General features: G+C 43.7%; 2 protein-coding genes across 3 annotated transcripts in view; both read right to left on the bottom strand.

Moving 5' to 3' along the window:
* The window catches only part of cntnap2b (contactin associated protein 2b), a 29,334-nt gene extending 23,953 nt beyond the window's left edge, over positions 1 to 5,381 (bottom strand). For both annotated transcript variants that reach the window (XM_061796296.1, XM_061796297.1), the window contains exons 1-2: positions 4,913 to 5,381; positions 65 to 175 (exon numbers count right to left, since the gene is read on the bottom strand). In XM_061796296.1, coding sequence (XP_061652280.1) covers positions 65 to 175; positions 4,913 to 5,003 — 202 coding nt within the window. In that variant the 5' untranslated portion in view covers positions 5,004 to 5,381. The remainder of the gene's footprint in view (positions 1 to 64; positions 176 to 4,912) is intronic.
* Positions 5,382 to 6,739: 1,358 nt separating this feature from the next.
* On the bottom strand, positions 6,740 to 9,878 carry LOC133488453 (C-C chemokine receptor type 3-like). The gene is made up of 2 exons (XM_061796298.1): positions 9,771 to 9,878; positions 6,740 to 8,453 (listed from the first exon to the last, which is right to left on the bottom strand). The coding sequence occupies exon 2, from the start codon at positions 8,437 to 8,439 to the stop codon at positions 7,306 to 7,308; it is 1,134 nt and encodes a 377-aa protein (XP_061652282.1). The 5' UTR covers positions 8,440 to 8,453; positions 9,771 to 9,878; the 3' UTR covers positions 6,740 to 7,305.
* Between the last annotated feature and the right edge of the window lie 7,241 nt (positions 9,879 to 17,119).

Genomic DNA, 17,119 nt, shown 5'->3' with positions numbered 1-17,119 from the left:
TGCAGATTTTAATATTGTTGGTTAAGGTTGACACAAAACAGCACTTGTTACTCAATTTGCATACCTTGTTTCCGGTTAAGCTTGGCATAGCCAGCCCCATAATCTCGAGCGTAAACTGATGAGCTGGTGAAGGAGCTATAAGGAAGAGGCGTGGCCAAACTGTCCTCACACCTTCCTAAAAGGACACAAAAAGATTTTGAATGCCAGTTTGTGCAAATGGATGGCAATCTATGATTTAGAAAGCATCCAGGCTTTGTGTATCAAGCGTCTACATCTTTTTATTCAACAGAGACATTTGCGCTTCCACTTGAGTCGGGAGTTCGTCAGTCTGTCTGTAATCAAAACTACGAGAGGAATTTGGAAAAATGGGAGTTATGGATCCACCGAATAATGAAAATCAGCATCTTCTTTAGTCAATGTTTTTTTCTTCGTGTCTGTGCATTCGTTGGGTGTATGGGTTTATTTTTTCTCTCTCAATGAATTACTTACACATTATGATATGGTTTACGATTGTGTGTGTGTTGCATTGTAATGAGCTTCTCTATATGCATGACAAAAACCCAAGCTGGGCATGTATTAAGCACTTTTAAAGGGGACCATAAATATTACTGTACCTGCTTGATTTAAAATAGGACAATCACTTCAACACTCAACTCATATTATATGTATTTTGACCTCTTATTGAGAAGCATTATATTTGAACTGTATTTGAATTTGAAGTCATCAAACCCCCACAAAGCACTTGATTGTGTACCACACCAGAACATTTGAAACAATGATGTCAATGGTTATCTTAAAGAAAGTTGTTAAAGGCCAGGGTTGACCGACATGCATGAGGTAGGTCGTCCTCAAGGACCACATGAGTAGCCCACGGGCCGCTTCTAAAAATACTGGGATATTGCTCACCAGTGATCCAACATTGTGACTTCCTACTTGTACATGTGATTTATCTGTCTCCTACCTTGTTAAATCATTGTTGATCATTTTTGTTCACATAGATGAATATGAATATAGGGGGGGGGGGGGGGGGGGGAAGATAACGGCTTTTTATATTTGTTATCCTACTGAGTGCCTGGATATGTAATTTTTTCCCAACGAATTTGTTAATGACCACTTAACCCCTCCAAGAGCACCAGGGGATACACAGGGACACCAGCAGCGCTTCAGTTCCTCATTGTTCTACGTAATTAAAGGTAATTTGAGCAAATGTGTTATTTGAGAAATGTGTATCAAACTGGTATCCCGAAAAACCTCAAGAGCCTTAGTTGCAAGTGAGCACAGCTACAAATAATACGATCACAGCAGGCCAGTTTGCTTATTTCAGGCCACTCTTTATGAATCTTTATTCTTCATGCCATTATATTTTGTCACACAAGTAGAAATGTGACAGTGACACTTTAAGATTTAAAATGTTGTAATCAAAAGTAATGCCATCTGCTTGTGGAATTGTTCAATTTCCAAATGTTTGTCAGGATGCCATCTGGATCCCAAAAGAGGAACCAAATTTCTAATGCGGGGGGGGGGGGGGGGGGGGGGGGGGGGGGTTACAACTGTTCCTCTTTTTAATGTTAAAGCTCATTTGCATTTTAATAGTGGTGACTACAGGGTTTCTAAGAAAGGAGAACACATTGAACATTTTAACTTAATAGTTGTAGTCTGAATGTGACAATTTCCCTACACGTCAACCGCAAAATGCATACTTCATCAGAATAATGTATGGCTGCACTGACCAGCTGGTCTCCAAGTAAGAAATGCTGAGTTTCTTGAAAGAAAAGCTATCTGCGAAAATGCAGCCGGGACAAAAATAGAAAGAAATTGAAATAATCTCAGTAAACTTTGGGATGTAAAACAAGCATCACAAGTCATGCAAGGAGGGGATGAGGATAGTACAGTACTCAACATAAACAGCCAAAAGTATTGATTACGCAGGACCCCTCTTACCAACTCTTAAATTCATTATTACTATGTTGTATGTTGTACAATACTAAGAAAAAAATACACTGAACTTACAATAGTACAAAATGTTCTGGCAATGTAGGTACCAATGTCCAGAACTTAATCACAGGCTATGAGCTGATTTCAAGATGTTACATTTGATTCAAGAATATAAACTGAAAAAATGACAATCAAAGAGGGTTTATCGTAAGAGCTCATAAAATGGTGAAGTCAGTTTTTAAAAGGACAATATAAGCCATTTTGACCTTTAAAATGTTACAAACCATATACAAAGCCTGGAAAATTCCTTTGTAAATTTAGTTATTTTGTTTTTTTTCCCCATACCGGGCAAGCTGAGTATTTTTTTATTATTACTTTTTTTTTCGAACATGTATAAAAGTACAATACTTCCAAAGCATAATACAGTACAGTAAAAAAACAACAATGGAGCATATCGGCAAATAAAATAACAAATTTATGTAGTTTAAAAAAATGAAATAATCAACACAAACATACGTAAGTAATAAGTTGCCTGCTTTCACATAACTAACCATTTCCATGTTCGAAAAGGAGTAGGAGGAGGTCTAAACTCATCTAATCCTACCCCTTTATCTTTAGTTCAGTATTAATATATCAACAGTATTTAGGAATATTCATATCAATGATCTATATATATATATATATATATATATATATATATATATATATAGAAAATTATGAAACTGGTCTGAACAAAGATTATGGCGCCGTTAATACATTACACATTCTTAGGCAATTTGAGTCTTTTATTTCAGTAACCGCTGTGGCTTTTTTCCTTTCTTTAATGGAAGTTTGGCTACATGTGGATGTAGTGGGTCCGTTGCAGCACTGTTGGAACGTTTCTGTGCGGAGTTGCATGCTTTACCCGTGCAAGGTTGTACTCTGGTCTCCGCTCGAAAAAATAGGATTCTTCGGTAAGACTCTACATTGCCCATTGATTTGACTGTTTGCGTGTCTATATGTCCCCTCTGATTGACCGGCGACCAGTCTGGAGTGTACTTGTGACTAAGATATCGGTATCGCAGCTGACTTCTCGGCCTAAATCAGCTGGGATAGGCTCCGGTTACGTGCGACCCTAATGCAATATCTCCGCTACTGCTCAAGACGAATAGCCGTGAGGTAGTACCATCATAAGTCAAATGATATGTCGGCGTGATGTAGGGGGGAAAAAAAACATTATAACTTTGGAACCTTCAGAGGAAGATTCTCCTGTCCCATAACGGCAAAGATTCGTAAGCAGGCCGTTATCTCTGCACGACGTTGTGTTCCTTTACTGTCTGAAGCTTATTGACAGAGCTAAACTACACATTGCATGAGGGTTCAAACTTTAAGTCCACAGAATTATCAGCATTGTCACATGAATGATTTTTAACATTTCTTGGGGATGCGCCTGCAGTATTATGTATTTGAAAGGGACAAAAAGAAACAGTGGAAGGTTTCAAGGTGGGTGAGAAAGCTGCATGCGGCCAAGGCTGGAAAACATACCATCTGTTAGCGTTTCCCAAATCCTTTGGAACAATACACACACGACTTCATTATCACCAGTAGTGCATTTCACCAAACACAGACAATAACTTATTTCATGCCTGTAATGTTTCCTTTATTTGGTGCAGGAGTTCAAGTACGTACTTGGGATTAACTGACTGCGGGGGACTGTGGATGAGAGATGCTAAGATTCTCTTTGGGAGTGACAAGAATGGACAGTGTAAGTAATAAGTACAGACTGGAAGGTTTGGGGGGACATAGTGAAGCGCTATGAACATGTTTGGATGTAAAGGTAGAAGGTTGCCGCAAATGGAGCCGCCGGGTACAAGACTTAAACAGCAGAAGATGCCGTGGAGGGATGGAAGAGGAATAGTCGCTGCGGCGACCCCAACGTAGGGTGAAGTCCAAAGATTGTTTCTTTTATCTGGAATTGTAATACCTTCATTTATTGGTCATTCGTTTATTTTGAACACCCAGGTGTCACTTTTAACCGACACTAAGCAATCGGTCCAGTTCCATTCTATAGTTCACTAGTTAAGGTGACAATAACTAATTAAGCTCATATGAATAGCATCGCTTAACATGAAGATGAAGCCGTTCGACTTCAAGTCCGATTTTGTGATTACATAACACCGAAGAGGGTCTCATCTTGCATCCGTGCGAGCTGTAGTGATCGTCAAACGACGTGAAACCGTTCACGACTTACCACAAGACGCAAAATTGTTTCTCAAATAAACAACGCCCACACTAATGACGTTACTTACATTGTACATAACGACAACGACGCATTTTACTACGTTTGTCTTTCCACGCTGCCATTTTCCTAATGGCGTGAAAGCTGCAGAAACACATCCCGCAGCGGAGCAAATGAAACTGCGCATCTCCTGAAAAAGGCCATTGTGGCCGGGACACTCGGTCGCACGGGGAAGGGCTGGGACAGCAGATTTGACAGCTCGCGCATGATTGATGAAGCAAATGGGGGCTACATCGTTCACAGAGGGGCGCAGGGGGGTGAATGTGTGTGTCTGCGCGCCCCCCTTCCTCTGCCCCCTTCCTCTGCGTACCTGGAATATAAAAATAAAATATCTAATTGTATTGTTATGTTAAAGTCGCTAGAAATGTCCATTTCAAAAACATTTCTTTTTATAAATCCAGCATTTAGACGCGTGTCTTCTATGGCATCTTCGAATATTGAACACACCTGGGGACGGGGGATATGGTAGCGCCCTTTGAAAAAAACAAAACAAAACAAAACAAAGAATGTATGTCGTCATACAGAAGGAAGCAGCAGGTCGTCCTTTTCGAACAGCTCCCCGTTTTCAGGCGGTTTTCGCCACGATGGAAATTCCCCAATTTCGCATCACTTCGCCGACGAGTCATAAGGAAGCAGCAAATGAGCTAGCGTTGCTAGCATAGTCCGCGCGCGCGCGCGTGCGTGTTTGAGCCCACTTACGGTGAAGTGAGGACGACGCTCTGCCGCTGACGACGAGGAGGACGCTGCTACACAGTGCTGCCAGCAACGACGACGTGGTCGCCTGAGACATCTTCGTGAGGGGACCCGAAAATCCCAATCAACCCGAGACAATAGAGTGCGTCCGCCGGCGTCCCTCCTTTCCCCTCCTCTCCTCTCCTCTCCTCTTGACGCTCTCTGTTGACGGCCTAAGACGTCGCTGAATGGCTCCGCACTGAACCAAGACAAGTGAGCCACCTACGTAGCTTCAGCGTCGTTATTGACCGATTATGCGGGGCGCGAGCGAGGCCCTCGGAAAAAAACGATGTCCAGGGGCATCGAACGGCAGGTGCATGGTCACGCAGAAAAGAGCCCGCCCGACCGATGCGGCCGTCAAAGTACCCCCTCTCATCGAGACACTTGGTACGGTCCAGACAGCTGCGCAATTCAGAGCGCCCCAAAATATCCAAAGGAGGAGGTGAGGGGTCAACAGAAGGCTCCACCGCAGGCCCCGAGGGAACAGCACGCATGCATTCAGAAAAGTAGCACTGCAATATGCAACATGTGCTCTGCTTTCATGTTTTGGTTTGTTTTGACTCGCCCTTTACCAGCAGCTGCCAAAGTCTTCTCTGCTGGACGAAACCATCAGAAGCGCTGATCTACATTTACGACCTAAATTCTGATGCAGGCGTTTCGAATCAAATTGTATTCATTCTGGGATGGTGTCAAATTCAAGGCCCGAGGGCCACATCCGGCTCGCCGCATCACTTTACGTGGCCCGCGAAAGCCAATCGTGTATCAACTTCCGTGATTCTTCTTCAAATCTGGACCAACATTTCAAATTGGCATATGTAATAAAATATTAACACTGAGATATTACAAAAACATTTTTGTTACCAGACCCCGGGTTGTTGTTGTTGTTGTTTGTTTGAGACACATCATTTTTACATCTCTTCTTTCTTTCATAGTGTTTCTCTTGGCTGCACTGGCCGCAGCGTGTCATCCTTTTCCGTGTAATAAAAAGTTGGCTCCCCCCAATGTAGTCTAATTGGACGTTATGCCCGTCCCGCTTAGTTTACTCTATATTCATATAGGTTGTTCCGTTTGACAATAACGTCGGCATTTTTCCGTCCTCTTATTGGTCGGTTAGAGCAAGCGAAATTGGACCAGCAAAACGTCTGCAGCAATCTGCGCAAAGTAATACAGTTCATAATCGGCATCATTCAAAATATATTATGCTATTAGATAAATATTGATTCTGAACTGCTCCACATGATGTACGTGGCGCAGTTGCGTGTTGTTATATTGCATTTTTATAGAGTATATAATTGCGTAGTGATATAAAGAGGACAACTGAAAGCCCAGGTACCGAATGCATAGCCCGCCACTCAGATGTGGTGGGATCAGGCCCCCCCATACACACACACCTTTTACCCTAAATGTCCCTATGCGTGTGGCAAAAAGTGCCCTCAGAGCGGCAAAAGTGCCCCTGAAAATTTACGATCAACACCCGGTCAACGATTGATTTTCAGACATGAACTGTTTTCTTCTTTTTTTCTTTTTCAAATTTCCATCAAGACACATTTGGTAATTGCAATGACTCCTTACGCTGTTTCAGCATATCACCGTGACGTTCCGACTCCAAGTTCATATTATTTGTCCACATCACTTAGCTGATTCACCAAAAGATTGTGCTTAGCTGACGGGAAACTGCTCAAAAATTGTTGAGAAAGAAGTTAAAAAGCTTGAAAATCTTTCTCAAAAGTTTTACTCTGCCCAGAAACTAGACTACATCATTATGAAGACTGACAAAAGCATTGCCAATGGATGTAACATTTTCATCGAAACACTTTAATAATTGTATTGCACTGTTAATGTGGTTTGCCGATGACGTCGAAGGGCCCTTGTACACAACTCGATCCTGCTTTTCAACCACCGCTACGTGTACAGTACATCGAATCTTTCCGATGTATGTCGATGGGAAACAGGAAAAAAACAAAAGCAATTCAATTGTGACTTTTCAGGGCTGCATCCATTATCACAATAGGGTAACTGAATGTTCTGATAACATGTGATAGATGCCTAAAGTATCTAAAGCATTATTATTAAGTAGCAGAGTATGCATTTACTGTATATTTCATCATAGGCCAAGGGAGTATTAAAACCTCTATACAAGACACACACACACGCAAAAACAATCAGTGTAATTTTCTTCAAATAATGACGTGCATACATACTTAGATGTGATTGTCCCGGTGAATTCAAATTAAAACACTACAATATAATAAAATAACTACCAATGCACAAAGGGCATACAGAAACAATTTCAAAAAGTTAAAGTTACCCTACTTGAGAAAGTACATACGCAATGATCACTTTGCTTCAATGTTCATTGCTTATCCTTGTTCCGGTCCAATTTCTATTGACATGTCCATCATTTGTGGGGTTATCTTGTACTCGTGATCAGAATGCGGCATCTTCTGGGATGTGGTTCTTGTGCTGTGGCTGCTGAGACTTATGTGTCTCCTCAGACATGGGATTTTCTTAGCAAGCAGCCTTTTAAAATGACTCTGGAACTTTTTACCAACAAATGTGTAAAACATCGGACTAATGCAACAATAGAGGTAGGCTATATTCCGGGTCACAAACAAGGCATAGTCCGGCTTGTCCGAGTCGGCGCACTCGACATCTGGACTGGAACTCTGTATGGCTAGGAGGAGGATGACGACGTTGTAGGGGGTCCAACAGACGAAGAAGGTCAAGACGATGACAAATATGAGCTTGAGGGCATGACATTTCTCCTTCATTCGGGTGGACAGGATGCGGACGGTGATGCTGATGTAGCAGTAGGTCACCATGAGCAGTGGGAGGAGGAAGAAAACCAGAAATTGTTGATAGTAAGTGACCAGACGCCAAAATGCCATGGTGCTGTCGTGGTATCCCGATTCCTCGCACACCAGCCCGTTGAAAGGACTCTTCCAAACATTCTGGAAAACCAGCTCTTTCACACTGGCTAGAATACTTATGCACCACACCGCTGCGGAGGAAATGATGGCATAGCTCCTTTTTCGGCTCTTGGCAGCCGGCACCGCGTGCACTACTGCAAGGTATCGATCGAATGTCATGAGTGTGAGGAAAAGGATGGAGCTGTAGAAACCAATGAAATAGGCGCTGCTGACCAATTTACATAAAACATTACCAAAAATCCACTCAGACTCATGATATGTTGCCCAGAACGGGAGACTGGTGGCAAAAAAGATGTTGGAGAGGACCAGATTGAGCAGGAAAATGTTTGTCACCGTGTTCAGCTTCTCATACTTATAAATGATGTACAGGACGAGCCCGTTACCGAGGTAACTCAGGAGGAAGTTGACATAGCAGAAAGCTGGGTTGAATTTTGAGCCAAAATCGTTGACGGATGATTTCATGCAGAGTTTGACACTTTCATTAACCACATCGCTCGGGTGGTATGTCAGATTCATTTTGAGAACATCTGAGAGGTCCAGATATTGGTCTTCAACTGTCTCCATGGTTGCCAATTGTCCTGAGGGGCACAGATATTTGCAAAGGATATTAGTTTATTGTCAACAAGAAATCATTCACTTCATAAAATGCATCTTCATCCCTTTGCAACATTACACGCTAAGCCGTAAACTGCATCAAACGGTGAGACCGCAGCCAAGCCCAATTTCAAAAGTATTCATGCAAATTTGCAACTGAAACCAAAAATATAAAAACTATCTACTGCTCGCATATACTGCTTACATTTATGAATCATTCTCAAAATGTCAGTGTCGGTCATGATTTGGAAATGATGCCGCATGTTATGAAAAGAGTGTGTTAGCCGTATACTATCACACATCTCTTTCCCAAAAGAGAGAAGAGAAACTGCTGACGTTTGCAGTCAAATGTTCGAACGCTCCCATCTGGCGTGCAACACAATTGTTCCCCAAAATGAATCATCCTCAGCAGTTTAACAACAGTCGTAAAAAGCAATGTTCACGATCAATTGTCAGGAGGAATTACTTTATTACGTTGATTTACAGCAAACCGGGGCTATTATCATATCAACCTTAAATCTCTCTCAAGAGAGAGAGAGAGTCATCTAAATGTCATCATCAGTCATTCGTGCACATTGTCACGTTATATCGCTGCTAAATTCTTTGATTTTATACATTCAATCAATGTGTTGGAACACGAGCCGGGTCGGTTCTTGTGATGGGTGAGGCTGACGTTTTTTGTAGTCAATTATATCACGTGTATATGCTTATTTGCTTTTTGCATTTGGACGGCCTTTCCTACATAAACAACATCATACTAAATGAGTGACAGGGTCGTTTCTGTTTCACGTCCCATCGAGTAACTGTTGTGTTCCAGAAATGAAACAGCTGCAAGTAGGATTTTTATTTTTTTTTTTAAATGAACTGTGTTATGAGGAAATATCACACAGTCAATACAAAATCATTTAATCTGTAAGAATGTCTCGAATAGCGTCGCTCAGTCAGAATGACTTCTTATGATATCGAGATATACACAAAACAAGCATCAAGGAAATGATAGCCTATCATATTTTTTTTTATCTGCGATTGGCTGGCGACCAGTCCAGGGTGTACCCCGCCTCTCGCCTGAAGATGGCTAGGATGGGCTCCAGCGGTACAGAAAATGGATGGATGGACGGCCAACATAAATATTTGTTATCTTTAAAAAAAAAAAATAGTATTAATTCCTAACCCCCTACGTATTAAATACACCACGAACAATTGTTTCATGATCATTATTGCATACTATATTAAGAGAGCAACTTCCATTTGAATAAGAAAACCGATTCATGAAGTCAGAAAAGCCACACTCGTTGACCTACCAGTGCTGCTTTCCACGGAAGGCGTACAGGACAGAGACGGACGGCTAAGACGCTCTCGAGTCTACGACTGCAGATCAAGACTTTGAAAGTAGGAAGCCCCGCAACCACAGGAGACGTGCGCACAGACGTCATGTGCGTGGATTTTGGTGTCTGGCGTGCGCGTGTGAACGTCACGTAGTAATGCTGACCGGTCGGTACTTATTTGAAACAAATGCAAACTTTCTGGAATTTGCACCCAACACACAGCATACAGTATACGTGCTTTGTACAAATACTGTACCACCAAATAGTGCGAGTGTAACATTTCAAATGTGTGCCAATAACATAAATGCAGCTTCTTAGCTCACATATTCACAACTTGAAATTATTATGACGACTATTTGTATTTGAGGTTGGAGATTAAACTGAATCATTCATGCGAGTCGACAGAAACCTGGATGGCGGTGTATAAAGTGTGTTAAGAATGGAGAGAAATCAAAGACCTGCTCAGTCATTGGAAAGATTGAAGAAAAACGCGACAGTTACAGGAAATCCGTGTTGTCACTTGATAAAGTATGCATGTGTAGTGTACTGACTAAAATGTGTTAAACTGTATTTGTTTGAATTGCTGTTGTGAAAACTAGTTAAAAGTTTGTTTGGTTCTTTGTGTGGATGGATACTGGGGTGTCCTGCGTCCCGAGGGGTCTGTGAACATTTCAGGTTTTTTTTTGTTTTAATGATTGATTGAAGGGGTGGTGGTCCAATGGGATTGGGGGAAGGAGGTGAGTCGTGGAGAGGAAGAGCGGGAGATGCGGGACCAGAGGGAGAGAGTTTTTTTTGGGCGGGGGTCGGCACCTGGTTTTTGGACACGAACGGATGATTGGACTGTTTTATGGACGAACGGATGCTTGGACTGTTTTTGGACGCGAACGGATTTACTATTTCAAAGCCACGGGTCCTGTCTGCTGAACGCCACGGGTCCCGCCTGCTCAACGCCACCGGGCTGCCGCTTCGACGCTACGGGATCGAGTCGCTGTGCCTACTGAAGCGTTTTGAGGGCTCGTTCCTACGACAATCGGTTTGGGTTTTTTTCCCCCAGTGAACTGAGGGTTCAACGGTTTTGTGAGTACTGCCTATGAGTATCTTAAGGCCCTAGAAACAGCTTTTGGGACCACAGATAGTGCAGCTGATCTCATGGTAAAGTTCCGTAACACACTCCAGCAAGAAACAGAGAAGTTGTCAGGATACTTACTCAGGTTAGACAAACTGCTGCACGCTGTTCATCGGAAAGGTGGGATCGACGTCACTGACATGAACAGGACACGCATCGAGCAAATTGCTAGAGGTGCACTCACTCATGATTTTGCTGCACTTCGTATAAGGATGACTTACAAGCTAAAGCCCGCTCCAAGCTTCACAGAGCTCCTTCGTGAGGTAAGAGAAGAAGAGGGGATGGTTCTTGAAAGAGAAAGAGTGAAGAATGTTGTTTCTTCATCTGCGGTTAAGTGTGCAGGTTGTGCTACGGCGTCAGTGGTGTCAAAACAACCAGAGTCTGCACCATCAGTAGCTGTTGGAGTGGAGACCGACCATGCCATAGAGAGTCTGAAGAAGGAAATTCAGGGGCTTAAAAGTGATATTGCACGTCTGCTATCTGTCTCTGTCGCTACATCAGAAAGTCCACCACAGCATGCAATCCAGAACCACACTCAAAAAGCTGCTGTAAAATATGCAAGTGGGAAAGAGAGAACTCCCAGATTTCAATATGGTGCAGATGTTTTTTGCTACAAATGTGGTGAAGATGGTCATTTTCAGCGGGAGTGTGAAAACCCAGAGAATCTCCGAAAAGTAAATAAGCGTCTCCTGAAAGCAAAACAGCTGATGGGAAACTTCCCAGGAGCTCAGTAAAGGAACGGCCTGATGCTCTGGAGAGAACACGTTCCACAAAGTGTGATACGCTAAAAGAAAGCAAGGCTGATTTGCCAGAGGGTTTAATTGGACCTAGTTCTGTTGTTCCTGTACAAGTTGAGGGCATTTACGCCAAAGCTTTGCTTGATAGTGGGTCCCAAGTTACCCTGCTGTACCGCTCCTTTTATGACAAGTATCTGAAACACCTGCCCTTGACCCCTATTGAGTGCTTGGAGATTTGGGGCCTCAGTGTAGACCGATATCCATATGATGGTTATATGTGTTTGAAACTTGAGTTTGCTGGAGATGTAGTGGGTGTAGCTAAGACCATAGAAACACTTGTGCTTGTGTGTCCAGACCCAGTCATGAAAGGTGAGATTTCTATTGTGGTTGGCACAAACACTTCCATAGTTCGGAGCCTATTTCATTCCTGCAAGACACAAAACGGAGATAATTTCTTACATAACATGTCTGTTCACCCCTCAATAAAAGAGGCTTATGAGAAGTTTCGGAGCACCCCAGATGACACAGCTGACCTAAAAAGAGGAACAGTCTGGTTCACTCGAGAGAAGCCCTTAGTGCTGTCTCCTGGGGGCGTTGCAAAAGTGGTTGGCGTGCCAAAATTTGTGGGGGGGTTTTCTGGTCAGGCTGTTCTTGTAGAACGTCCAGAGGAGGGTTACTTCCCTGAAGAACTGTTAGTGATGCCCGTTGTTGATAAAGCAAGTGCTGTTCATTGTCGTCGTATCACAGTAACTTTGAGAAATGTATCAAATCATTCTGTGACATTGAAACGTGGTATGCAAATTGCTCATTTGCACAGGGTGGATGTAATAAATGCAGTCCCTGAAAAGAAGTCCTCTAAGCCGTCCACATCTCAACTATCCCCCTCGTCTTTCAACTTCGCAGATTCTCCTGTGCCTCCTGAGTGGAAGGAGAGGCTGTGTCAAAGAATGATGGAAAGGAAAGAGGTTTTCTCCTGTAGTGAGTTTGACGTTGGTTGTGCAAAGAGCACACAACACAGCATTCGAGTGACGGAGGACAAACCATTCAGAGAACGCTCTAGACGCTTACCTCCAAAGGATTTGGAGGATGTGAGAAAACATTTAAATGATTTGAAAGAAGCTGGAATAATTTCAGAGTCTAGAAGCCCCTATGCGTCACCTATCGTTGTGGTCCGAAAGAAAAATGGGACCATACGTATGTGCGTGGATTACAGGACATTAAACAGGAGAACAATTCCTGACCAGTATACAGTCCCACGTGTGGAGGATGCCCTGACATGCCTGAGTGGTAGCAAATGGTTCAGCGTGCTTGATCTCCGAAGTGGCTACTATCAGATCCCTTTATGTGATGCTGACAAAGAAAAAACGGCATTTACCTGTCCGGCAGGATTTTATCAATTTGAGAGAATGCCACAAGGCATCTGCGGAGCACCAGCCACGTTTCAGCGTATCATGGAAAGGACGGTTGGTGATATGAATCTGCTGGAAGTGTTAGTGTACCTTGATGATGTCATTGTTTTCGGGAGAACAATGGAGGAACATGAGCAGCGCCTTCTTAAAGTGCTTGACAGATTAAAGGAAGAGGGACTTAAATTATCTTTGGATAAATGTCAGTTCTGCTGTCCCTCTGTAACCTATCTTGGGCATGTCGTTTCTAGCAATGGCATTGCTACTGATCCTTCAAAGATCGAAGCTGTGAAGTCGTGGCCACGCCCAGAGAACATCACTGCTCTCCGTTCATTTCTTGTAATTACAGATCACTACACACGTTATGCTCAAGCTTTTGCGACTAAGGATCAAAAGGCGTCAACAGTTGCTAAGGTCCTGTGGGAACAATATTTTGTCCACTATGGTCTACCGAAGCGAGTACACTCGGATCAAGGCAGAGATTTCGAGAGCCGCCTCATTCATGAACTGTTGAGTATGCTTGGTATAAAGAAGTCTAGAACCACACCCTACCACCCGCAGGGTGACCCGCAACCTGAGCGTTTCAATAGAACTCTTCTCAACATGCTCGGTACTCTTGATGCGCAGGACAAAAGTAAATGGAGTAAATACATCAGTCAGCTGGTGCATGCATACAACTGCACGCTAAATGAGTCAACAGGCCACTCGCCATATCTTCTCATGTTCGGTCGAGAGGCTAGACTGCCAGTAGATGTGGCATTTGGAGTCTCAAGTGATGGTACATCCACCAAGTCCTATCTGAAATACGTCAAAAACATGAAACGAGAATTACAGACTGCCTACCAGCTCGCCGAGAGCATGGCTAGAAAAAAAAATGAAGGGAACAAACAACGCTACGATCAGAGAGTTCGTTTCTGTCCATTAGTCTCTGGTGACAGGGTGTTAATCAGAAATCTTGGACTGCAAGGAAAACACAAGCTAGCTGATCGTTGGAAAGCTACACCATACGTTGTGGAGAGTCAACTCCCTGGTTTGCCTGTGTTCAAGTTGAAGCCAGAGAACGGACAAGGCTCTAACAAAGTATTGCACCGAAATCACATTCTGCCCATTGGACAGGAAGTGAAATTGAATGTGGAAAAGAACGAAGATACACTTCAACGCAAACGGAGAGCCAGCAAAAGACTCAAAGCAAAGAGGGCTGAAAACTGTAATCTTTCTGGTGTACCAGCGCTTGATCATGTTGAAAAGATTGAGTCTGCATCTGACTCAGAAGAGGATGAAATGGGTGTGTGGTATGATTATCACTCCATATGTGAGTCAAGACAACCGGAAGCTCAGGAAACTGTTCAATCAGAACCTGTCAGCATGGATTTGGATCAAGTTGTCCCTCCAATTAACCAAGAGATGGATGAGGTTACAGTTGAGGCATCTGCGGCAACAGATGACGATGGATCCGTAGTGCAAGATGAGACTTTTGAAAGTACTGTTGATACTGGAAGGGACACTGAAGCACAGACATTCGATGTAACGACTGCGAGACAAGACAGTGTTACAGAGAGTTCAGACGAGGCACGACGGCCTCAAAGACTGAAAAGGGTTCCTACCCGACTAACCTATGACTTGTTAGGGAGTCCAAGCTCTGTGGCAGTTAGTACTCATACTGTCTCTCTAGCTAAGGTTGATGATAAGACATATGGCTTATCTCCACCACCTTTGAGGTACAAGAGCATTTTTTATAAGTGGATTGGTTTGAGAGGGGAGTGTTTATCCTGTTCATAAAAGTTTATGTTGTTATACATGTCATGAGGGCATGACAAATTTTTTTTTGTGGGGGGAGAGTGTAGTGTACTGACTAAAATGTGTTAAACTGTATTTGTTTGAATTGCTGTTGTGAAAACTAGTTAAAAGTTTGTTTGGTTCTTTGTGTGGATGGATACTGGGGTGTCCTGCGTCCCGAGGGGTCTGTGAACATTTCAGGTTTTTTTTTGTTTTAATGATTGATTGAAGGGGTGGTGGTCCAATGGGATTGGGGGAAGGAGGTGAGTCGTGGAGAGGAAGAGCGGGAGATGCGGGACCAGAGGGAGAGAGTTTTTTTTGGGCGGGGGTCGGCACCTGGTTTTTGGACACGAACGGATGATTGGACTGTTTTATGGACGAACGGATGCTTGGACTGTTTTTGGACGCGAACGGATTTACTATTTCAAAGCCACGGGTCCTGTCTGCTGAACGCCACGGGTCCCGCCTGCTCAACGCCACCGGGCTGCCGCTTCGACGCTACGGGATCGAGTCGCTGTGCCTACTGAAGCGTTTTGAGGGCTCGTTCCTACGACAATCGGTTTGGGTTTTTTTCCCCCAGTGAACTGAGGGTTCAACGGTTTTGTGAGTACTGCCTATGAGGGCTACACATGTGAAATAGCTCACACAAGCTTTCGCACAGGCCTGGCGGAGAGCACAATATTCAACACATTGGTTTGTTCTGGGCGGCACGGTGGAGGACTGGTTAGAGCGTCAGCCTCACAGTTCTGAGGACCCGGGTTCAATCCCCGGCCCCCGCCTGTGTGGAGTTTGTATGTTCTCCCCGTGCCTGCGTGGGTTTTCTCCGGGCACTCCGGTTTCCTCGCACATCCCCAAAACATGCATGAATTGGAGACTCTAAATTGCCCGTAGGCATGACTGTGAGTGCGAATGGTTGTTTGTTCCTATGTGCCCTGGGATTGGCTGGTAACCAGTTCAGGGTGTACCCCGCCTCCTGCCCGATGACAGCTGGGATAGGCTCCAGCACGCCCGCGACCCTAGTGAGGAGAAGCGGCTCAGAAGATGGATGGATGGATGGATGGTTTGTTCTGCTGCTTTTTGCATGTTTGAATAGCTTCAGGGGTGTCATGAGGTTTTATAGAGAGAAATGGCTTTTTTATGTTTTTGGACAGATTTGAAAACAATACAATACTGGGGTAAAGTTCAAAGTCACCGTTACATTTGTAGTGTTATTTCAGTCTGTTTTTTTTTTTTTTTATATATAAATACTGGAGGACAGAAACACAGGAAGTATGTTTATAGCATTAATGACCCAATAAAATAAATAAATAAATGCTGGAGCCTATCCCAGCTGACTGGGCCAGAGGTGGGGTACACCCTGGACTGGTCACCAACCAATCGCAGGGCACATATAAACAAACAAGCATTCGCACTCACATTCACGGACAATTTAGACTCTCCACTTAACGTACCATCATGCATGTTTTTGGGATGTGGGAGGAAACCAGAGTACCCGGAGAAAACCCACGCAGGCGAACGTCTCACCACACAGGCGAGTTTGGATTCGAACCCGGATCCTCAGAACTGTGAGGCGGATGTGACAACCGGCCGTCGACCGTACCAACACGTTGTTAACGTTACTGCAAAACTGTCGGCAACAAAAGGTGACTGCGCTGTCAAACATTCAGCCAAGCCCTTCATTTTCAATGAACAAAAAATGACAAAGAATAATTTCCCTTCAAGGAGTTAACAACGTAATCAAAATAAAAGGAACAGCTGCCATCGCCAGCTAGTTGGTGGGTGGAAGCATAAACTGGATATATTACGTATCAAAATATTGTGAATTCATGTGTCGTGTTTGGCTGGAGCAATACAAAGTCTCAATGACTGAACAGTTGTGGAGGAAAAGACAGAGATTTCCGGCTTTCGGAAATCAGCACGGCTGATCTCACTCCAGCCGGATACCCAGTCCGACATGTTTGTTCTGAACTTCCTTGAAGGTAAGCTTTAACACTTTAAAAATTAGATAACGCATGTTACATATTGGCGGTACGGTGGGCGACTGGTTAGAGCGTCAGCCTCTCAGTTCTGAGCACCCGGGTTCAATTTCCGGCCCCGCCTGTGTGGAGTTTGCATGTTCTCCCCGTGCCTGCGTGGCTTTTCAAAAGCATGCATGGGAGCTTGATTGACAACTCTAAATGGTCCATAGGCGTGAGTGTGACTGGTTGTTTGTTTATTCAGCGGCCGAAATAAGTATTTAACACATCACCATTTTTCTCACTGAATATATTTCCAAAGGTG

Source organism: Phyllopteryx taeniolatus, chromosome 14 (assembly GCF_024500385.1).
Source record: "Phyllopteryx taeniolatus isolate TA_2022b chromosome 14, UOR_Ptae_1.2, whole genome shotgun sequence".
Lineage (NCBI taxonomy): Eukaryota > Metazoa > Chordata > Actinopteri > Syngnathiformes > Syngnathidae > Phyllopteryx > Phyllopteryx taeniolatus.
This window is presented reverse-complemented; position numbering and strand designations above follow the sequence as displayed.

What these genes read in the sequence shown, in the direction of transcription:
- LOC133488453 (XM_061796298.1), bottom strand. Translation starts at nt 8,439, where the DNA reads ATGGAGACAGTTGAAGACCAATATCTGGACCTCTCAGATGTTCTCAAA.